The sequence below is a fragment of the Dendronephthya gigantea genome, unplaced genomic scaffold, assembly GCF_004324835.1.
Source record: "Dendronephthya gigantea isolate DGI-Jeju-01 unplaced genomic scaffold, DenGig_1.0 000193F, whole genome shotgun sequence".
Taxonomy (NCBI): Eukaryota; Metazoa; Cnidaria; class Anthozoa; order Malacalcyonacea; family Nephtheidae; genus Dendronephthya; species Dendronephthya gigantea.
Window position 1 is genome coordinate 47,101 of NW_021163203.1, and position 25,026 is coordinate 72,126.

Below are 25,026 nucleotides of genomic sequence, written 5' to 3' on the forward strand. Positions count from 1 at the left end.
CAACAAAAGCTGTAATATGAGGAGTTTGGGAACAAAGTTACAATTAGTAATCAATGATATTAAACCAAAAGTATTTCAATCTTGTTATTGTTGTGCAAAAGATGGGAACACTTGTATATATCACTTGCAGTATTATCCAATTGCTGATTTACAGTGGTGTAAATTGTGGGTGTAAAAAGACACATTATTATGCCTCAAAATGATTGTTGTGAATTGTATAATTAACCCTATGCTAATTGTTCCATGACTCACTTTACTTGTTCCCTACATCCAATGTCTTGTTACTGGTATATTAGGTCACTATCAGGATTTTGCCATATGTCATATATTATCTTTGTTTAGACGGTTTTCAAAAAACTGTATAAAAACTCAGGAAGGGAGAGAGGCACGCTGAGATTTTTCCGAGAAAAACTGAATCAGAGGAATGTTACTGTTGATGTGAAACACTATGAGGACTGTGAGCAGCTGTTCTTCAGTGTTGGTAAGTGCTTTGTTATTGAAGCCCTTGATACAAAGCACAAACCAACAGCAAACAGTCCTCATAGTGTTTATGTCTTCAAAGAAGATTACCAGAAAACCTACATCAATGAAGTTCTGGACAAGTTTCTGGATGAGTTTAAAATTCCACCCAAAAGATACAGATGTTTTAGATGGTGTTTAAAGCTACTCTGTTTCATTGGTAAAGTGCTTCATGGTGTTAGCAGACTTCAAGGATGCTGTATCTAATGGAAATGGTGAATATATTGCAACATTGAGGAAACAGTTATTGGTCCATTTCTTTGCCACACCCAGATTCAATGAATTTGCAATCGAAATGTTGATAAACATACTGCAGTGTGAAGTGTTGCTGTCTGAAGCAGAGGCCCATCAGTGCAAGTGGGCTGCAACAGTGAACTGGAAAGGAGGAGCTGGTAAGAACATTGACGTTGACTTGTTTCAGGAGAACCAAAATGCAGAAATGAAGAAGTTGGTTAGATCAATGGGTGCGAACAAAACAGAAAAGGCAATAACAAGAGCGAGTCAGGCAGCAGGTGGCATATCAAAGATTGTAGCAGCTTTTGAAGAACAGGTACAGAGGCCTTTTAGATGATCCTCCCACTCGCATAAGTCTTCAATTAATGATGAAAAACTGATTGGTAATGACCTAAGAAGTTTACGGCCTTTCAGAAATGAGAATGGAAGAACATTTGAGACATTTCCGGGGATATCACCTGATCCAAACCATGCCTTTGACGCAAATAAGTTCAAAGAGTGGATTAATCGTCACAAGCGTAATCTATTAATGCACTATACTGTCGCTGAATGCGAGAGTGATTCAGAGGATGAGGAATTATAGTCCTGTAGAAAATAGGAAACTAGCTAATATAGATTTAGATATAAATGAAACAAGATACATACACGGGATACACCCTTCTGATTCTGAGTGCTAGAACAATTTTAAAAGATTAGACTTTAACAGTTGCAACACACTAGGGTATTACAGTCATGCACTGTTAAAAATAGTGAAAAAGAAATCAATAGTAGTTGAATCAAGTCAGACAATAAAGTCTACTTGAAAAGTGACTATTAATTACATCTTGATTTACAGTCATTTTCACATAACTTTTTCCAGGTATTCCTAAGTCAATTCCAAAGTTCATGAATTCATTGCAAACTTGTGAAGTACAACACATTGGCATTGGCTTTTTATCAACTTAACTTCACACCAAATGTTGTATAACAACTGCCTGAGATAGCAACCATAGGAATGTTGAGAACTGACAGATAAGAATACAGTTATTATACAATATACATTACGTAGATTAGATTACATAGTTATTAGCATTAGGGATGTCACGTTACACTTTGGTAACATGAGAGTTAGTATGACTAGTGACGCGCTACGAGGTAGTGGTGCATCGAGCACAAGTATTGTTGTTGTAAAGGTTTATAGTTTATTAAAGGGTTTTTAATTTGTGACTTGTCGAAGACTACAGTTTGAAGGCGACATTCTCGACACGTGGCACCTCCGACGGGATAGCTGAAACGCCAGCTATATTCGAATACAAGTGAACAGATTTCAACGACACACGGTTGTCCGGCGAAGATATGGAGAAAAAGTTAGAGACCAAGTTGAAGCAGTTGAAGCTTGGCGTGGAACGAACTGGAAATATCCTAGATTCAGGTAAGCCTGAAAGTATTAAGCGGCACCTCATTGCCATACGTGAAACCGTTCGCGAAACGAACGAACATAAACGTGCTGTCAAAGCAGAAAAAATTGAGGCTGACGGAAATATTGAAGATATTAACGATTGGAATCTCCAGATCGAAGTTAAAATTGAGCAGGGTGATGCGGAAATAAAACGTTTGGAACAATGGCTTTTCGATAAGGAACAGTCTGAAAAACACGTAGAGCGAGAGGAGCAGTTTAAAGCAGAATTAGAATTGCATGAAAAACGACTAAAGATGAAAGCTGAACTCGAACTGTCTCAAACCAAACCGGAAATACAGGAATGTTCTGACTTTAAGACTGCAAAATTACCGAAATTAGTAATATCCAAGTTTGATGGTTCGTTTATGGATTGGCCTAGATTCTGGGGACAATTCAGCGAAGCTATCGACCAAAGTTCGATTGCCCCTATTACCAAGTTTACGTATTTACGAGAGCTACTCGGTCATAAAGCTAAGCGTTGTGTAGAAACCTTGCCATTCACGTCAGAAGGGTATAATCGTGCCAAGTCGATTCTCCTTGATAAGTTTGGGAAGGAATCGGAGATTGTGAATAGCTACGTGAGAGAAATACTAGAGTTGCCGTGTATAAACAACGCAAATCCACGTAAAATAGCAGAGTTCAGCGAGAAACTGTCCTATTGCGTCCAAGCGCTTGACACTATGAAAAAGCTTGAGCAAGTGAGAGGAAATGTCGCAATGACACTGGGAAAATTAGCTGCAATTAGGGGGGATTTGGTCCGTACCGATTCCGATTGGGAGTCCTGGGGATTTGCTGAGCTAAACGAAGCTGTGCGTCAATGGGTTAAACGAAACCCAGCCGTTTCAAGCGAGAAAGAACCGCGCGAGGAACGCAAGAGTGTTTTTCACGTGCGCGAGGACGAAGCGAGAGTAAGAGGCTGTGTTTATTGCGAGGACATGGGTCATAAGGCGACGCAGTGTGATAAAATAACGGACACGAGCGAACGAAAGAAAATTTTAACTAAAAAGGGTCTGTGTTTTAATTGTGCTACAAGAAAACATGGCGCAGCGGAATGTTCTAGCAAAACGTCATGTCAGCACTGTAAACAACGTCATGACTCATCAATCTGCCAACAACCGCGCCAATCGTCCGGAAACAAAGAGAAATTGATGACAGACGGTGCAACTGGTGAAGGAATATTCCCTGTAGTCGTAGTAAAAGTAAACGGTGTCATGTGTCGCGCACTAATTGACTCTGGCGCCGGGGGTCGTATGCGTCTGCAAAACTTGTAACGATGATTGACGAAAAACCGAGCGAGACGAAATTCAACGCATTGACATGCTAATGGGATCAAAGACGACACGTCTGGAATATTACGATACGGAAATTAGCGCTCTTGATGGAAGCTACAAAATGAATGTTAAATTAGCTAAAGTGGAAAAACCAGAACTACTCAATGTAACTAACCCTGGATACCAGGAACTGAAACGCAAATACGACCACCTTCAAGACGTTATTGTCGATGACCTTGATACGAAAGGAAACCTGCCCATTCACCTAGTGTTAGGAAACGGGGAATACGCGAGACTTAAAACAAGCACAAAACCTCTTATTGGCGGCGACTACGAACCAGTGGCAGAAAAGACAAAGTTTGGCTGGTTCATCATGAGTCCTGGGGTTGAGTTTGACCGTAATACGATGCTCTTAACTCAAACAGCGCACTCAGATTTCGAGCGTTTATGCAGGTTAGATGTTCTCGGGTAGGCTGACACGACGGAAAACGACCAGAGCGTAGTATACGAGGACTTCAAAGAGCAGCTGACGAGAGACCCCGAAGGTTGGTACGAGACCAACCTGCCATGGAAAGCCAACCATCCCAGTCTACCTACGAATGAAGCGGGCAGTAAACGGCGATTAACAACTGTGATAAAGAAACTAACTCGTGAAGGCAACTACGAACGATATGACGATATCATCCGAGAACAACTTGACCAAGGCATCATAGAACCAGCTCCAGTCGAAGCGAGTGGCAAAGAACACTATCTACCGCATAAAGGCGTTGTTAAACAGTCGGCGGAAACCACAAAACTACGTATAGTTTTCGACGCCTCGGCGAAGGAATCGAGTGATCAACCGTCATTGAACGACTGTCTTTACCCCGGCCCACCACTCCAAAACCAACTGTGGAATATTCTCGTCCGAGCACGTTTTTATCCCATCCTCTCGACCAGCGACATCAAGAAAGCGTTTCTACAAATTCGCATTAAAGAGCAAGAAAGAGATTCCTTACGGTTTTTCTGGAGAAGTCCTGGAAGCAAAGAGACGACTGTATATCGGTTCACTCGAGCTTTGTTCGGAATGACGTGTTCACCATTTCTCCTCGGTGGAGTTATCAACGAACATCTAAAACGATGGGAGATCAAATATCCAAACCTAGTTAAAGAAGTCCGAGACGGGCTGTACGTCGACGACCTGATGACGGGGGGAGAATCGGTAGAAACCGTGACAACGAAACAGGAAAAAGTCGTCGAAGTGTTCAAAGATGGATCATTCAAACTACACAAATGGCATTCGAATGTTGCGAGTCTTGAAGAAAACATGTCTGACAACAACGAGGTACCTTCCCTTGGAACAGCTCAACCCGATACGAACAAGCGAGAAACGAAGTTGTTCGGGTTGCCATGGGACAAAACGAAGGACACACTCAGCGTTGAGACAACACGGAAGCCAGTAACAACCAAGCGAGAGGCGTTGTCGGAGCTAGCGAAAGTTTTTGACCCTTTAGGCTTGGTTTCCCCAACGACCTTAGTCGCGAAACAACTTTACAGGGAAATGTGCGAAGCCAAACTTCCATGGGACGGGGTGCTAACTGAGGAAATCAAGAAACGATGGGAAGAATGGCAACTCGTAGTATCGATGACATTTACAGTACCACGGACTTTAGCACCGTTTTTTCAACACGTAACAGCAGTCACCCTCCACGCGTTTGGTGATGCCAGCAAACTCGGCGTAGCAACGGCGGTGTATGCGGTCGTAGAACAAAGGAACGGTACGACTCAAGGTCTGGTTTGCTCAAAGTCGCGCCTTGCCAAGAAAAACCTTACCATACCCCGACTCGAGCTCGTAGCTGCTCATATGGCAAAGAATCTGGTAGTGAATGTAGAGCGTGCTATTGATACCGTCGTAAAGGTCGTGGCAGTCCATTGTTGGAGTGATTCCACTGTTACTCTTTACTGGATCAACGGCCAGGGGGAGTATCGACAGTTTGTCTCTAATCGTGTAGCGAAGATAAAGGAGCAAGCACATGTACAATGGCACCATGTCCCCTCCGAAGGAAACCCAGCTGACTTGGGGAGTCGAGGAAACAAGTGTGTAGACAGCGAGTTATGGCGACAAGGTCCTGACTGGCTGAGTGATCCGAGCAAGTGGCCCCCAAATATTGTCCTGGAACCCAGTCAAGAAAGCAGAGCTGAAAGGAAGTGCTTGAAAACCGTCTTCACCACGACAACAGCAGCACCGAGAGCTTCTGATCAACTAGACGAGCTACTTGAGAAGCGTGTACTTCGCAAGGTTTTAAGGATCGGAGCATGGGTTCGAAGGTTCGTCGAAAATTGTAAACGTGCGGTTAATGAACGACAATATGGCCCCATAAAGACCGTAGAGATCGAGACACAACTCTCGTGGTGGATCAAAAGAGCACAGCGTGACGCCACGAACAGCAACGAAATTGGGAAAGACGAGGTGAATCTGAACCTTCAGTTAAACGAGGATGGAATCTTAGAATGTCGGGGACGAATCGAAGGAGAGTATCCCATCTACATACCCCACAGTCACCTAGTCGCTCTTAAGTTAGTAGAGCGGGCTCACCATTCGACCTTACATGGCGGAGTAGGAATGACTATGGCGAGAATCAGGGAACATTATTGGATCCCGAAATTACGACGGTTAGTTAAGCGCGTTCGAACCAACTGCTGGGGATGCAAGAGATTCCGAGTCCAATCCTACGAGAAACCACCCCCCGGAAAACTGCCATCAACTCGCACCGAGGGAACCACACCGTTTGAAGTGCTCGGCGTAGACTTTGCGGGACCTATACGGTACAAACCAAAAGGGAAGAAGTTCGGGAAATCTTATCTGGTTCTTTACGGTTGTAGCCTCACAAGAGCCGTACATCTCGAAGTTCTTAAATCATTGGAACTTACGGAGTTCATAGCGAGTTTAAAACGCTTCATTGCAAGACGAGGACGACCCAAGATCATATATTCGGATAATGGTTCTACCTTTAAAGCAGCATCGAAGTGGCTGAAGAAAGTCCAGAACGACGAGCAGTTGAACAGTCTCCTTTCGGAACGTTCAATACAATGGAGATTCAATCTGAGTCTCGCACTGTGGTGGGGAGGCCAGTATGAGCGCCTTATTGGTCTTTTCAAGGGAGTGTTTTATAAGTCCATTGGCAACGGAATGCTTACGTTGGAAGAGTTACAAGATGTCGTGCTAGACGTGGAGGTTACACTTAATGATCGCCCGTTATGCTACTTGGAAGATGACGTCTAGTTGCCGGTACTTACGCCAAATTCGATGTTAAACATCAATCCTGGTCAAGTGCCTGTCCTGGAAGCCTATAACTTGGAGGATAAAGAACTTCGAAAAAGAGCGAAGATTCTCGAGAAATGCAAACAAGCCTTGTGGAAACGGTGGACTCGTGAGTACGTGCGAAGCCTTCGTGAACGTCACGTGAACCAGGGAGGTCGACAAGCGTCAGTGCCAAGAAAGGGGTCAGCCGTGATCATTCAGGATGATAACAGGAACCGGAAAACGTGGAAACTCGGGATCGTTTTAGATATGATTAAGGGAAAAGACGGCGTCGTACGGGGAGCTAAAGTCAAAACAGTGAACGGAGTACTGGAAAGAGCAATCCAACAACTATACCCTCTTGAGTTAACCTGCGACGATAACCACTTCCAGAAACCTGACCCCCAGGCCCCCGCCTTTGTTCCACGAGAGAAAAGAGATTCAGCTGCTGCGGCAAGCTTACGAATCGAGCAACAAGCAAAGGAAGACAAAATCTTCTAAGAGAAACCTTTCCTTCTAAATTAACAATTTTACTATACGAAATTAATATTTAGTTTTGTTTAGACATCACAAGAGGACAACAACGAAGTCAGTCTCAAGTGGACATATACCTCTTCAACGAGCTATATGGGGGAGTGTGTTGAGAACTGACAGATAAGAATACAGTTATTATACAATATACATTACGTAGATTAGATTACATAGTTATTAGCATTAGGGATGTCACGTGACACTTTGGTAACATGAGAGTTAGTATGACTAGTGACGCGCTACGAGGTAGTGATGCATCGAGCACAAGTATTGTTGTTGTAAAGGTTTATAGTTTATTAAAGGGTTTTTAATTTGTGAGTTGTCGAGGACTACAGTTTGGAGGCGACATTCTCGACAGGAACTCTTCATACTTCAGGCCATCTATTTTAGGCAGTTGTTATACCATATTTGATGAGAGGTACCTAAATAATTTGGTGTATATATTTACTATATAAAATTATTATATATGTTGCTGAAATGCAAGCATTGGTTTATATTGTAAAATACAGTTTCCTAATACAAAAATTTGAACAATTGGAGTTTTTCCTCAGTTTCACATACCCCACAGCATATGTCTAATGGCCTACTGAATGATACTGACAATATCTTTCAGTTCACTGACTTTAATTAATAGTAAAATGTCTAACAAAATTCATGCATACTGTCCTGCATTCATACTCTGTTCTTTCCAGTGTGACATCAGGAAACATTGCACAGTCTTTACTGAAGTGACTTTCCCTAAAAAATAATGTTTCCAAAAAAAAATGTTGAACCTTTCCCAATAGCATAGATTCCTGTAAGAGCTCAGTCAGGTAACATTAATTTGGTTGCACTATGTTAAAAAGTTGCATTATAAATTCATAAAAAATGCCACTGAAACATTTGTTCAAGTTTTAACAAAACACTATACTTACCAAGTTATAAGTTCATTATACGAGTTTTATCAACTACAATTGCAACGACGCTTTCTTGATTATTAAGAGCAATTCATGTCCAAACGTGTCAATGTTTGTCGATGGACAAAAACGATCTTTTTCATTACACAAAGGTTCGGAGAATAGTTGTTCGGCTGCTTCACGTTAATAAATTGTAGCTTAATTGCGCATTGCATCATCGAGAAATTCAATGGTCTGCCGCAGCAACACTTCTTGATCTCCAGTTTAGCAATAAATCGCTATGCATGTTGACTTTGACGAGCAGCAACACTGGCAAGATGGAAACTTGAGACTTTCCATAATACTACTAGCCCATATATAATACACACATAACATCAGGGCAAATAATTTCTTTTGAATTTAAAATGATATCGGCATGCAATTCACGCAATTTCCAAGCAAGTAAAAACTTAACCACAATGTACAAAATGTTACAATTTAATCAAACATGGCGAAAGGAAAAACTTTCCAAGCTATGTGGAAACATGTAATTTGATACTTTGCTCTCACCCCCTAAGGCAACAAATTTTCCAAGAGCCACGTGACCAGCCCCGACCAGGGTCTTTACTCCCGACGAGTAAAGACCCTGGGTACGAGGTTGGAAACAAGACTGTGTCAAAAGCTATGAGATAAGTTATTTTGTAGAGCCAGCACACACAAGCAGACATTTAATAAGTAAACATAAGGTAACTTATATAATGATTTAATATTATGTTGCATTCAAATACTTTTACATTATTTCATGGGCATTAAATATATATTTACAGTTAAATGGGTATACTGGGTAAATGTATGATTCAGTAAATTGTCGCATTTTACAAATAGCAATATATTAACACAATAATCGAATTAACAATAAAATATATTAACAAAGGGCTACTCAATTTTAACAACAGTAGAACAAATTGTTACATTGCAATTACAGTTTGGAGCTGCATAGTCTGGAACTATTAATTCCTTTGCATAATTAGCCTTTGCATAATATTTTGAGTTTTGGTATACACCTCAATATTAGAGAACATGTTTATTGAGGTGAGCAAGAACAATTCGACCTATCATGTAGCTGATCTGCTTGGTGGCCATTTATGGTGCCTCAAAACAGCATATATTGCATGGATCTTTGCATCTGATTTTGAATCTGATTCGCCTTGTCATAATGAAACAATTTGAAAAATGTGCTTTTATACACATTTGCTTGTTTATATATTCATGCTACAGTGATATAGAGATTTCATAGTAGTTGATTATCAAAGTCAATTTGAGTTGAAATTGTAGAGTATACAAGTACATAAAGCTTATAGAATTTGTTCTAATATGTTGTATAATGAGTGCCATAATGAACAAATATGGTTAACTGTATTACTACTCCTCTCCTAAAATCCCTTCCCATTGCAGCTCGCTTGGCCCTCTCTTTCCATACACTCTCTCCTGCCATGTGTAAAAGCTGATCCAGAATTTATCATCCTTCTGGCATTCAGCTAGGCCATTCTCCTTAATATATTCTCTCTATATGAAATTGAGTAAAGTTTGAACACTCTCATCAATGGTAAAAAGTATGTGTTTTAACCATTATACTAAAAATGTAAATTATCTACGACCAATAACAATAATAACTGTTTCCCTGTTCTTTAGTAGGACTGAACTTAAAAAAGAAATTGCTAATTTTAATATTCGATTTAAAGATATAATAATTACACATGCCTGAGTTTCAGGCTGTGATTATCACATGCTTGTTAATTCAGTTGGCGTCTGGCAGGCCAATCCGACAGTCAGACTGGCAGTTTGAAAATGCCAGTTTCAAAATGAAGCAGTGTTTCGTACAAAGAGAGTATTTTGTTGTTTTTACTGTTTTTAGATCCGATTTCTGGCATAAATTCCATTTATAAAGCTAAGACGTTGTTTATGTGTTAAAAAAGGCATCGCTTATATCGAATAACGATGGATTGAACGTCGATCGTTTTACAGGTATGTAATCTGAAATTTCTTAGAGAATGTGCACGCGGTAACTTTTTCAAACGTTTCCGTTTGTGTTTTCACGGAAAAAAAGAGTACTAACACTACCAATTTACTACGGAAGTTGAATATTATTTAACATATTAAAAATATTTTCATTTGGATCGTATAAACAGGTCGTCAAAACGATAATAAAGTCGAAAGTGTTTTTGAAAACGCTCGAAAACGACGCTTGTGTGCACATTGCCAGGAATATTCGAAGGTGAGGTGAAAATATTTCACCTTAATATTTCAACGTATTTTTTGCATGCAAAATGACACATGATTAATTTTATTTTTAGATACTGTGTCAAGCAAGTTTGGTTGTAATTTCTGTAATTTCAAGAAAATTTTACTACAAGTGCCGTCTGGCGAAGAACAGCTGATTCCAAAACAGAATTAAATTTGACACCAATTAGGCCACAGATTTCGGCTGCAATTTCGTTGGTGGATGTGCTGAGCAGGGATGACCATGTACCTATCCCAAGGAGCTAAATAAACCATCAGATGTGAAAAATAAATTACTTATGGCTTCAACACGGGCCGTTCAACGTACATGTATATATGAACAATGTTTGGATGAAGTTGTTTTGTTTGGCCGGCTTAAAATTGGCTTACTCTTCGTCTCTCCTCAGCCCTCCAGTAAGTAAATTTTGTTTTTTCGAAGCTTTCAGCCATTTGCAGAAGATCTTCCAAGTTAATCCCGTAAGGCGAATTGCGTAGCTCATTTTGAACTTGCTCCTGAAAACCAAACCGACTGTTTGAGTTTGAGGTTTTCAGTGACATTTATTGACATTCTCACTGTTAGCTTGGTTATGTATTAACTTACAGTTTTGCTTTCATTAGGTTTGGCAAACCGTCCTAACTGGATATATGCTTTTGCATATATTTTCGTAACATTTTCCTGTTGAACAGTGGATAAAAGTATGAATTGCTATTCAAAATATAAACTGAAAGTATAATGTAAGTAAAAACTTTATAAAAATAAGGTCACTATTTTACCGCATGTGTTGACTTGGCAAAGTCAAATGATTTGCACCGCAGCTGCTTCTCAATTTTTCTCATTTGACTTTCTAAGTTGTCTTGCTTTTCAAGACCTGCTTCATCAATTCCTTTAACTCTTTTATTTCTTCCATGCCAGTACTGGCAGTAGACGTCAAACTTCCTCTAGTTTGCTCTTAACAAATTATTTAATTTATTGTTATTAATTTATTTAAATATTATGTTAAATATATTAATTTATCAATATAGTCTGACCATACAGTAACTAATTCAAAGGGGAGTTGGCTTAGAAAACTTTTAGTTACTCCAACTTCCCAAAACCACTGTAATAATACATATATTTCCAATGAGGCAACTTATCCCTATTTTGTAAAAAAAGGTGTGAAATAAATGATGATTTGATTTGATTTGATTTGTTGTTGCAGGCGTCGCCGTCGGATCTTGGGTAAGATCGTCGTCGTCTTGTCAAGAAACATTTTAATCAGTTTTGAAATTATATAATAAAACTTTATCCTACGTTTTACACCCACTTAGGAGAACTAGACATATCCGTTCTAGTAGTAAATAACGTAATATTTTTTCCAAAATTGCTTATTAATAAAAATACCTTGAAAAATTTCGTTCACAAAACTATTAAGCGTCATATGATCTCTTGATCTTAAAGTACTACCACCAGTACCACGCTCGTTTGTTGCACTAAAAATACTCCTAATGTGAATATTTTTACATTTCAAAAACTTTAACTTAAAAGCTTATTCACTTGTAGATAGATATTTATCGTTTTAATGCAGTTTTTCGCTCATATTTGAGCGCTTATAATAATGCATGTAAATTTGCTAAAATATACATTGAAAATAAAACTATAACCCGACTATATATCTTTTGATGTATGCTTTTTAAACTGTAGTTTTGTAGTCGGCAAAAAGAAAAATATAAAACAATATAAAAATATAAATATATATGTTCTCACGTATGCAAAAATGCATAGCGTCTTTCGTTTCCTCTTGACATTTTTCGTCAATTTACTTAGGCCACTTAAAAAAATATACTTTTGCGTCCTGTTTGTTTTGAGTGTGCCTTTTAACTTTGTTTTGGAAAACTTTAGCCAATCAGTGCACAGAATTTCAGAAGCCTAGCTATTATTGACCAATCAAATGCTTTAGATCAATTGCCAAAGGAAATGCGGGGAAAGTTATTTGACATTGTGCGTCGTAGTTTATCATTTTATCATTATCCTTTTATCCTTATTTGATAATTAATCATTTGAATACTGCAAGCTTCTGTTCCGTTAATCCGTTAAGTCTTAGTGAAATCACCAGTACTATGTGTCTTAGCAGATAATCCTCGTGCAGCGGAATTTGAACATCATCTGGGAAGCTGTGCAAACAAGTTTTGTAGGAAGTGCAATGTAAGACTATGTGCACACGGCCACATTTTCAAGCGTTCGTTTGCAGTTCTCAATCACCCTGAAGACGAAAAACGAATAAATGCAAAATTATAATTCTTGCTGAATGTTCATGCATATAGGCGACAGCGGAAAATTGTACTCAAATTCAAGAGTTGCGAACAGATGAATTTGTTCAGAAAACGATTCAAGAACTACAAGACTGTCCGTATGTATTATTATGATTGAGAGTTTAAGCTTCACGTTATACGTCAATCAGCAGTTGCCAGACAATTTAGCCTATAAACGGCGATAAAGAGTAATAAACTCTGAGCACAATCATGCACATATACACTCTTCCCACAAAAGAAATAAAATATGAAACAAGTAAGTGAACGTAAATTCTGCCAATAAAGTTGATTCGGTAAACGCAAAGCTTAAACTCCCTACTATTAAAATAAGTCTAAAATCCTATCCGGAATAGAGGATTTTTAAAAAAATCTATCACGGTTTACAGCGATATCAGTCATATCACACTTATTATAGTGTATAAATTATATTAATAAGGTTATCAATATAAATTATATACAGATTGGAAATGAGGAGAAAAGAAATGCGAAAGGAGTTTGGGATAACCGAAAAAGGAGGAGCCTTTGACAATCTAAACTCTTTCGTCGGGAATAAGTAAGTACTAGCAACAGTATAGTGTGCATTCAAAACAAGACGATAACCTTGTTATACATGCAGTGTTGACATAATCATCTCGTACGGCCTCGTTTGGCTTGCAGGAAACGCTAAAATATGAATTCGGACCGCAAGAAGAAAAAAGCAAATCTTTTTACTTTCATGCTATTCTTATACTTTCTTCATTTAGTAAAACCCCGATTGAAATACTTCACACGATACTGCTCGGACCAGTGAAATATCTGTTAAAACTTACCATCCAATCCTTGAGTCAGCAACAAAAAGACCAGATGTGCGCAAAAATTGGCTCGATTGACATGTGCACGTTTCCGGCTGAAATAGAAAATATCTCAAGGAATTACGGTTCTTACGTTGGCAGAGATTTCAAATTATGGATGCAAGTTGCTGTGTTTGTACTACAAGACATAGTTTCTGAACAGCATCTTATGGTCTGGGAACTACTAAGCCAGGTAGTACATTACTTACAAAACTTAAAACGTAAATCCGGTGCGTTGGCTAAATGATGCGATGGCTATGCGGTGGCTAAATAGATGGATAAATGTCTGGAAAGTGAATAATATATACAAACAATAACGACACCATGTCATGCAGTTTGACAAGTTGAGAAATTTTCGTGTGTTGTTGAACGGCAAAAACGTCATATCAAGTGTAATTGCCCGAATAATTCTATTTTAGATCTTTTCCTTTGCCTATGCAACTGGCTTTAGCAAACAAAATGCTGAAGCGGCGAAGCAAATGTTGAATACATTTGTAACTACTGCAACAAATGTATTCCCGGAACTATTAAAAAGCCAAAAGTTCATCTTCTCCTTCATCTCGTCGACGACATGGAAAAACTTGGACCAGCAAATGGACTTTGTACAGAAAGGTATGCTGGCCGTTTATGCAGGGCACGAATCATGTTTAAATTAGTTTCAAAATTGTTCTCACGCACTTCTTTTTAATTGTATAATAGGTTTGAAGCGTTTATATCAATCATCAGTGGGCTAAACATACGCAGTAATCGCCATGCTTCTAGCCTAGACATATGCAAACAGATTGCCACAATGGAACGGTTGCGGTTTGTAGTCAGTGGAGGAAGATGGGGAGAGAACTAATGGTAGGAATCTTAAGTCGTAAGCTTGTAACAAGCTTGTAAGAACTTGTGGAATAGCTTGCTACAAGTCTGTTTACAAGTTATCAACAAGATGTCTTTGCACTAGCTGCTTGCTTACCATTGTTGGAACAAGTTGTTAATGGGTTGTCATTATCATGAATGTAACAAGCTGGTTAAAACAGCCTTGTAACAAGTCGGATATTTAATGTCATCAAGCTTGTCACAAATTGTTCAACAATTGGGACAAAACAGTGCGAATATATCTTGTCCACAACTTGTGAACAAACTTGCTACAACTTATGTGTACCTTGCAATTTACTACTGTAGCTTACAAGCATCAGCGGAGCTAATAAAGTTGGCAGCCAGTCCTAAAATTCAGCAGTTTTTGAACAACACCGCAATAAAAGACAGTATGGCAAACCAAGAAATTTATCAGCCAGGATGCCTACGAAAAGTATGAAATTTCACATTATTTCAATGCAATATGCATACCTTCATGCAACCTTTAAATCAATTTCATAGGGTCGCAATATCGCTACTCTGTTTTAATTAATGAAAGTAATTAATTAAACATTAATTAAACCAAAGGAGCGATAATTGCTATGGATTATATATACCTGGTTGCCGTGAACTTATTAACCTCAATTTTATAGGGTGTTTATAAAAAAAAATTAAAGAAGAAACCATTGAAAGAATGCCTACCCAGCAATGTTCTTGATATGAGTGGATTTAGTGGCAATGAGATATGTGGAGTATTTAAGGCTGTTGTAAATGAAAATCTTACCCTTGTAAGCCAAGAAACTCCAGTTGTGTATGTGGATAACTTACAGCAGGTAACTTGCATATGTTAATTAGCTTCCTTGAAATAATTTCACTTTTCTCACATTTCTATTCAATGGCCTCTATCTTAAGTTTAAATTATTTTAGCATATGACAGGAGCCTTGGTCAAACTTGTTGACCTTAAACTCCATATCATTAACAACTTTAATTTTCAGCTCCATTGTCTCTGGAACATAATTATGACACAACATAATACTTACATACTCCTTATGTTTCATTGTAGCATCATATTGGGATTCTCAAAAAGGGATTGCAAATTGAGACAACCGAAGAGACTTTGGTTGAAATTGAGAGGGTTCAATTCTGCACAAATGAAACCGAGGAGAAAATCTTGGGCAGTTTCCAGTGTCCAAAGGTTCAAAAAATGGGCGAAAATGTTGTAATTCCATCAAACTGCGTAGTGGATCAAATTTGCCTTGTCCATGAATGTTCAGGTGGAAACTGTATCTTCCGTGAAGCTGAAATTACGACAATGATTGAAAGGGAAGCTGTGACAAAGGTGAAATTTACATATGAGCATGATAATAGCCACAACTGTTATCTAGTTAATAAATTTTATCTTGGAGGCTCATTAAAATATTTTGATATAGTATAAAGAAACAGTATGCTCAATTGCAAAGCCAGCCAGGCTGCTTCAGTCCTGCTATGCTAATATTTTGGTATGCATTGACTTTGAAAACTGTAAATTTTTAAAGATATGAATAATTACAATAACTTAAAAATTGTGTAACGCAGCTAGTAGCTGGACTAAATCATCAGGCTGGCTATGCCACTGAGTTTACTGAATTTTAGAACTTCATAAATTTGTAGTTTGCATAGTGTGGAACAGAGCATTGTAATGTTTTCTACGTATTTTTTAGCAGGTATATAACTTCAGCTTGAAAATAGATGCATTATTTGATTGAAGTACTTGAGCAATTACAGACTTTTAATATGATCATATAAAATGTTATACTGGGTGTCCCAGAAAAAACTTTACCTGTTTGATTTCATAAAACGTAATAACTATAAAAGCAGGCGAACTAAAATAAGCCCCACTGCATCTAGCAAGGGCTAACTTAGATTTTGATATATAACATTTATTTATCCGTGCGACATTGTTGGAGCAATTGAAAATCAAATTTGGACTACCATTTTTGAAAATGTCAAGAATTAGCATAAAACAGTATATCAAATTAAGATTTAGTTTACTTGTTGATTGTTTTTATTCTTACTAAAATAATGCGTGTTTATTTACAAAAGGATTAACTAATACTGTTTACTCATCAGGAAAAGCGTGTCCTTGAGCCTGAATGCACCTTCGTGCTCTAGATATCATGCCATCAAAAGCGTTTTGGATCATTTCTTTGCCATCAAAGCGTTTTGGATCATTGCCTTGAGAAAATTCAACGTAATGATCAGGCGGATGTCTAGCACCTTTTGCTGCGTATCTTATAACATTTCTTGGATTTATTTCCGAGTTTAGGCTGAAAATTGCTTCGTCTGATACGACTAGCTGGTCAAGGAAATGAGGATTCTGCTCTGTTGTGTTGACAAATCGATTACAGAACGCCAAACGTTGTTCTGGATCGCCTTCTCTCAGTTGGTGCCGTCGTATTAGTACGTATGGGTGAAATTTGATGTCCATTTTGACAATTCGATTAAAACTGCTTCGACTTAATCCGAGCCCATTTCTTCTTGCTGATCTTAAACCATCTTCCAAGAGTGACTGTCGTACCATATTTTTATTTTCTTCCGTTCTGACAGTTCTTAATCGACCACTTCTTCCTTTGTTAAGATTGCGACAAGTGCCTTCTCGCACGAACTTTTCAAAGGTTGCTTTGATTGTTGGCTTACTCGGGGCTGGAATACCATGCCATCTTACTGGCCACTGCCTTAATACTTGACAAACATTGTTTGTTCTAGCGTATTCGATACAAATCCATACTCTTTGGTCTGTTGTTAATCGAGGCATCTTTGCGAATGAAGATTTAAACGACAATGTTTCTTTCCTTGCGAGTTAATTCGAATCCCAAGGGACATCAAATCGAACATTCTTTCCATTAAATGCAACTTGAATTATTACTTTATTTTATTCCTAAGAATAATTCTTTAGTGTAATTCTTATTTTTAAGAGTAAGTTTGCAATGGAAAAGCCTACAATTAAAGTTAAAATCACTGAAGTTAAAAACTCTCCAAGGGAAGTGGCAAGTATTTTCGAATTAACTTAATAGCCGAATTTTGTCGATATTTTCACAAATTTTGAAAGTACTTGCGACATCAAATGCTTGTATCTCCGTCAATATCGTACCAATAACTTAGTGTTATATATCAAAATCTAAGTTAGCCCTGCCTGCATGCAATGGAGTTTATTTCAGCTCAATAGCTTTTATAGTTTTTGAGGTATATTAAAACAAACAGGTAAAGTTTTTTTTGGGACACCCGGTACCATGATATAATTCTTAATTCATAACTTGAGACCATTACAAATTTCAACATCAACGTTACTGAACTCAATATTAATATACTATTGAATGTGACTGCATGAAAGCTTTATGCAATCTGTATGATTTTTATAAATTTAGAATTCATGAACAAAATACTGTTTCTCTGAATGACAAAAAACGTTAATCTTACCATTCCAGTTTTATACAATAGTTCGTAACTTTGTATCATAGTATTAATCATAATTATTTATCCAAATAAACAGCGAAAAATGAAAATCGAGTTTCAGTTTGTCATGTGCTTTATACTGGGAAAATAAAATCACAAATCACCCCCCTGGAAAAACCTGGGAAAATCGTTATAATTCATCAACATTGTCGACGCTTGTTTAAACAGCGTTGTTTCAGCTTGTTGAAGCAATATTGTTGTAAATTGTTAACAGCGTAAAACAACATTGATATCAGGTTGATCTCAGTTGTTCCAACAACATTGTTCATGCATGTTGATTGATCAACCGCGAACAATATTGTTCGAACAATGCTGATCAATGTTGATAACAAGGGTTGTTCAGGGTGGGCAGCACAACATTGCTGCATCCTGATACGAACAATATTGGAACAAGTTATTATCATGTTGCATCAACCTGATCGTTTTTAGGCGTGTAGAGTTATATACTAGAGTGAGTAAAGAGTTCACTTGAGGTCTTGAGAGGTTGAGCGGTTTGCCGGTTGAGCAATTATGATTATACCAATCAAGGTAATCAACTAAGGCATGTCCGTATTCTCACTATTCTGTAACTACGTAGCTTGACTAACTTAATTAAGTGGCTGACGTGTGCGGTGTTCACCTAAGTTCAACAAGCCTACGTTCTTGAGTCAGTTCTAAGACTTCTATCTTTGTTACTATTTCTAGCTTAGATTGTTGGAAAATTTGGACAACCCAAGAGCTAGCGAACATGAAACGCGGGTGACTGGGCTGACAACGTTCATGGACGTTCTAAAAGAGGGAATTAAAGAGCGCCTCTTGAACCGCCAAAATAAAAGTTACAAAACTTGGCAGATCGCTAACTTTCTCAATCCAAGGTGAGCAGTAATTTAATTTAGTTTAATTTCCAGCAAATCACAGTAGATTTCTGACAGTCTTTGTTTGATGAGTAAGGCAGTAAAGTGGTTGATTACTTGAAGCGAAGATCATTTGAATGAAATGAATTGCTGGTTTAATATTCTCTTGTATTCTTTGTCAATGCCTGCTGAACATTCCTAATGAATTTCAAGTCTAGCAAATCAATATTAAAGAATTTGGCTTTCAAAATCTGTCACCTAATAAAAGGCAAAAATTGCTATCTTGGACATTTGTTTTCAAATATTTCAACTGAATGAAATGAATTGCTGGTCTAATACTGTCTTGTATCCTTTGTTAATACCTGCTGAACATTTGTACTGAAATTCAAGTTCAGCAAAATCAGTATTAAAGAATTTAGCTTTCAACATCTGTCACCTAATATAGGGCAAAAATTGCTATTTTGGATGATTGTTTTCAAATTTTTGAACTGAACACGCTTGGCATATTTTGTTTGAAAAACGCCCGTAGAAAGTGTGGCAATTTTTTTTTACCGCGTTTGAGTTTTTGGGATGCTGGGAGGGAAAATCGTTTTCGAATAATGTGTCAAATTTCGCAAGAAATAGATGTTTGTGGATATTCTTGATCATAAAGAAAAATTTCTGGATAGATAGGGACATTCAGGAGCTTCAAATTGCTATATAAATTGCCATGGAAACTGAAGCTGTTTACACGAAGCTTCGCGTCTTGCGCAGGGCTTTTGCTGGAAATGTCGGTTGTTCGTTCGAAGTTGCCAAAATACTCAAACTTCAGCTAGTATAGGAATTCCATCGAAAGGCTTTCAGCTGTTATTTTATTTTTTTTTCAAAGTTCTATGCTTTATGCAAATTCGTATGTTTATTTTATTTTTTTTTAAAGTTCTATGCTTTATGTAAATTCGTATGTTTTTTTTTCTTAATAACGGCATCTTAAACCATAAAATCATGCCATATTCAAAGGCGTCTACTTACAAAAGATTTAATGTCGGCGAATATATGAGGCAAAAACGTCTGGGGTCATTGGCTGTTGAAGCGAAAAACAGAAAACTAAAAAACACCAAAATGAAGTTAAAGAGGCTGGATGATAAGGTAAAAATTATTTTAGTATGATATTCACTCTCTTTTAAATTGATATTTCGACTTTTAATAGTCGGAATTTTTATTTTCTAACCCTGTACCTAAATTTTTCATAGGCCAATACATATTTTGTTTAACTCTAGCTGTGTTTTAAATTAATTTGATTTGTAATTTGTTTGGCAGATGCACTTGTTAAACTATTACACGTTCAACAGACTTCTAGCTATGAAAATCATGCATGTTTCACCAAAATATATTGATAAAATATTACCCTTTTGAATTCTATATATAATGTGAATTTGTGAAGTTTATGAGTCTACCCACAAAATGTACACAGACCCTTACAGACCTAATATAATGAAGATTTACTCTAATTAAGTATATAATACAATTTAATAAAACATATTATACAAAATAATGCTAAATAATACAAAATAATTATTTTTACCATCTATTTTATATTTCATATTACTAACTTGATTAACTTTATACCTGTTCAAATTTTGTTTTTAACTTCAAATTTAACTTTCAAACACCGCCTATTTAGATGGGAGTCATGCGGTCCAGTGTCCATGCATAAACAGGTTAACCAAATTATACAATTTGGTCAATATCTTTTGTTACCCGGGGTGCGCAAAAGGGTGTATAGCACCTAATTCTGTTTATCCATATATTAGGGACTGGTCTATCTGATGTAATTAACAGCCAAAGGTAAGACGATTAACTAGTTCATCTTGCCTTTGGTTGGTAATTAGGTCAGGTAGACCAGATATTGGCAGATATTTGACCCCAATTAAGTGCCCTCACTTTATTTTTTAATTGACCTGATACAAAACTTTTAAAGGTGTGGAGTTAAAATTATAGTAATTAATTGCCAGTCATCCAATTTGATTACTAAATCACACATTGTTAATGCCAGTATCTAAAATGCTCCCTAACAAATAGTTTGTCAATTTGCTGTTAGGCACACTACAAATGATTTAATCCCTAAAAAACATTTTGCTGTTCCAAAATAAATTACAGTTATTATAACGCTATTTTAGGTAAAAAAAGTTAGTGAATGAAGTAGAAAGCTTAGATGATATTAGAGATGAACTGTTAGAAGATATTGATAGGCAGGATCAAGGTAGCACAGATAAATTTAAAATTAGCAAGTTAGCAGCAGGGAGGAGAAAAGGCAAACCAACCATAGGCGGCCCAAAAATTCGTGGTGTGTGAGTATAATCAGTAAAGCTATTGCAAAATATTAATTTCCTGAAGAACTCGCCCCATTCCTATGTAAACGCACGCCGCGCGACATTGCAATGCATCTCTTAATAAATAATGCTAAGGTAGTCAACTTTACTTAGCACTTACGAAGTCACTATGTAAACAAAAAGCAAATATTATGCATATAAACTAGTAAAAACTGAGTAAAAATACCAAAATGTAAAACAATGGTAATTTTCCTTACATTTATAGCAAAAGTTGTGTTTTAATACAGCAAGTAAAAGCGAAAATAAATGCATTTTTTCACGTATTTGCCGTGAATTTTTTCTGTCTCACACCGGGATGCCAGAGGTTGTGGCCTACGTCATTTTTTTAAAATAAACGCATAAATGTGATTGGCCAAAAATTGCAGAAACTTTGATGGAGCTGAGGGGAAAAAATGGGTTGCAGGGGGGGGATTACTACCAATTTTGAGCAAGAAAGTGAAAATACAAAACAACGAAGTAAAAGTTTTATATTAAATACTTATTTTAAAACGTGAAAAACTGCTACGGAGAAAGCTGAAAATGTGACAGAATAACACGGTGGAGAATTTTTGTCAGGTACGTGAACTACTTTTCGTATAATATTCGTAATTCAGTGATTTTTAAAAACAACAGACGAACTATATGGTTGTAAAATACAAAAGTTTACAAAGGGAAGGCACAGTAGCAAACGATAATTTCATTACAATTATTGTATGTAAACAAACCGAGCAGGCGTTGCGTGCGTAATTTTATTAAATAATTTCAAAAAATACCCTGACTAGTTATTTTGGGGAAAATCTGACAAACTTCCCTTGTTTTTTAAACACAGGAATGAGTTTACAAAGTAGCTCGAAGTGTGTGTAAATATTGCGAGATATGGAGCAACCTTCAGCGGGGTTTTGTAATAATGTGAACGCTTTTTTTTGGTAAGTTTATATGAATTTTAAAACGCGGCTATAGATGTGATATATTATGAGTCTTTATACTTCAAAAACTCGCAAAAATATGTTTAGAAAACTTATAAACACTGGCACTTTTACCAGAATTACATGAAACACGGAAAATTTTCCCGGACAAAAGCATAAAAACAATTGCCGATTATTTACGTATACGTACATCTGGCACTATTACATTTTAAAATAATTTTCCGCGAAGGAAAACAAACAGTGCATTCAATGTCAATTAATCCGGAAAATGTTTTTATATCATTATCTTTAAATGGATTCTGTAAAGGCAGCGACTTATGCACAACCAAAATGTAAACCGGCAATAGCACTTATTTTTGCTGACGCCATTGAAATTATCATCGTGGCAATATCATGATATTGTAGCAGTTCACCATGACAGTTCTGGCTTCACTGAAAACTTTCATCTTTGATCACGCGGTTTTAATATATAAATACGACAAGGAAAGAGTATTTGTGTACCTGCATGTATATGACATTTACTTTTATCCATGATTTTTTATCCATAATCCGTAAGACAAGCCTTTCAGTATGTAATCCACACTCGAAAAAGAAATTCGATGGCGAAGCACTTCCACATTCCATTTCCACATGAATGTAAAAACACAAAACGCCCGTTGCCAATAAATCCAGCACGATACTGGTAGACGATCGGTATTGTTTAAGCAGCTAAAACGAAATCCATGCACTGTGTACTAAAATCCATGAACTGTGTCTGTGTAAAGAAAAAAAATGAGAAAAAGACACAACAATCGTGACAGTGGTTCGCATAGTCCTTTTGTCAGAGCTTAAAATCGAGAAAAGTCAAAAGACAATTACATCACGATTAATATATATCTTACCGACAACATTTTGGTTGTTTTTCCTCAATTTTGAAGACAATCTCGAAGCTTTTGAAGCCATAAATTACCCCAAAAAGACCGTTTATTAAAACGTGTTCGACTGTTTGTCCTCTAGCTAGCCTTGCCAAATCACGAATGACGGAATGACGAATGAGGTTGAAAAAACCTGTTCGACTGGTTTTGGAAGACGCACGTGTGTAATCAGTATGCTAATTTTTGCAGTATAAATTATGTTACATGTTTGAGGAGTTATTTTAAAATTATTGCGTCTAATTTATGGTGCGAGGAACGATATAGGGGGACGGTGTCGATTGACTTCATCTTTGAATAGTCTTTTTTCCCCTTTTTCTCTTTGTCACTTTTGCCTGACCACCCTATTTATAACCCGATAATACAGCTTATATAATGGCATCTATTTAGTTAGTCAATTTTAAATTTTAGAATTTGATATGGTGGAAAGCCCAGGACCAACCATTGGGTTTGAATTTACAAATGAGCAGCTAAATGTTATTGGACTGGCAGAAAACGGCCACAACATTTGTATTATTGGCAAGGCAGGCGTTGGCAAAAGTACGGTTGTAAGCGAAATATGGAAAGTATTAACGTCAAAAGGGAAGACATGCCATGTTGTGTGCTCCAGTGGAGTTGCATGTGTGCCGTATGGTGGAGTGGCAAAAACAGTCCATTCACAGTATGGTTTACAAACCGCGGAAGTTCCTGGTCGTGTATTATTGGAAAGGGCACTCGGCAGAAAAAACATTTCTAACCTAATTTCCACACAGATGTTTTAATATGGGATGAAATTTCAATGTCAAGCCAACGCATATTCGAACTTGTAAACACTTTACATCACATGCTGTCACATAACACCTATCCCTTTGGTGGTATTCAAGTTCTACTTGTTGGTGATTTTTGTCAGTTGCCACCAATAAGAACTGTACTCGATGCAGGAAGACCTGTTTATGAATCTGATATTTTCAAGCGGGCATTCTCTCATCGAATAGAGCTAAAGGAAGTCAAACGGCAAGGTGCGTCAGAAGAGCGATTAAAGAAGGCATTAGACCAACTGCGAACCGGAAAATGCGATGAAGAAACAGAAACCTATTTTCATGCACTCAGCCGAGGAAGTGAAGAGTTTGACAACCCACGAGACACAGTGCACATCTATTTTCGAAAATTTCCTGTGGAAGTTCACAACGTCGATGTTCTGGTAAGTCTTCCCGGTGAACTTCTTGTTTTCGAAAGCATTGACACTGGCTCTCCTCAGTATCTGGAATCTACTGTTCCTAAATTCCTCACCCTAAAACCTGAGTGTAACGTCATGTTGCTTTTCAACATCAACGACCACTTGAAGAATGGTTGCCGTGGGAGGTTTGTTAGAGTGAATGAAGATGGACAGCTCTTCGTTTATTTCGCAAAAGTTGGAACAGTGTGTATAGAACGACGAACCTGGTACAAGTACGACCGTAATGGAGGAGTGAAAGCTAGTCGAACACAATTTCCCATAAGTCCGTGTTATGCGATAACAGTTCACAAAGCACAGGGCTTAACAATCGATCGAGCCGTTGTTCATTGCTCGCAAGAATTTGTAACCGGCCTAACGTACGTTGCAATTTCAAGAGTAAGAGAAGAATCTGCCCTTCAGGTGATAGGCTTCCGGAGAAAATTCCTACTCCCCTTACCTAATGCGTTGTCTTCTTTATTGGAGAACAACTCCGATCCTAATCTCACCTTCCAGTGTTGTGGGAATGTCCAACTTGACGATTGCTTATTTCAATGTAAAGAATACAATCAAGTAGAAGAGGATGATCGAATCATAGATTGTGATATGGACGACAATGATGCAGGGACGTTTGGACAGTTGTTCTTCGAAGAAAACACTGGTCAGAGCTAAATGATGGTCAGCGCACTTTAGGTACACAGCTGGTGTTCTGCCTATTCAATCTGTTTGCCGAAGAACTGGGGAACATAGTTCGAACACAAGAAAGAGAACCTCTCAAATTTCGAGTGGAAGATATGGGGCCAGATGGTCGTGGGAAAATTTGCTATATTGGAGGCTGGGCTGTGCGGAAGTCATTAGAGAGATCGCGCAGGTAAGCATGATGATTTATGATAGAAATTATACTGTTCTTGAATCCTCAAATATTTCCTGCGCTTT

General features: G+C 37.5%; 2 protein-coding genes across 2 annotated transcripts; both read left to right on the forward strand.

The window, feature by feature from the left end:
* Positions 1–6,748: 6,748 nt before the first annotated feature.
* Positions 6,749–7,243, forward strand: LOC114538976. The gene has a single exon (XM_028559816.1). The coding sequence runs from the start codon at positions 6,749–6,751 to the stop codon at positions 7,241–7,243; it is 495 nt and encodes a 164-aa protein (XP_028415617.1).
* A 16,478-nt stretch (positions 7,244–23,721) lies between these two features.
* Positions 23,722–24,762, forward strand: LOC114538977 (ATP-dependent DNA helicase PIF1-like). The gene has a single exon (XM_028559817.1). It carries the CDS (start codon positions 23,722–23,724, stop codon positions 24,760–24,762), a length of 1,041 nt encoding a protein of 346 aa, XP_028415618.1.
* Positions 24,763–25,026: the final 264 nt, after the last annotated feature.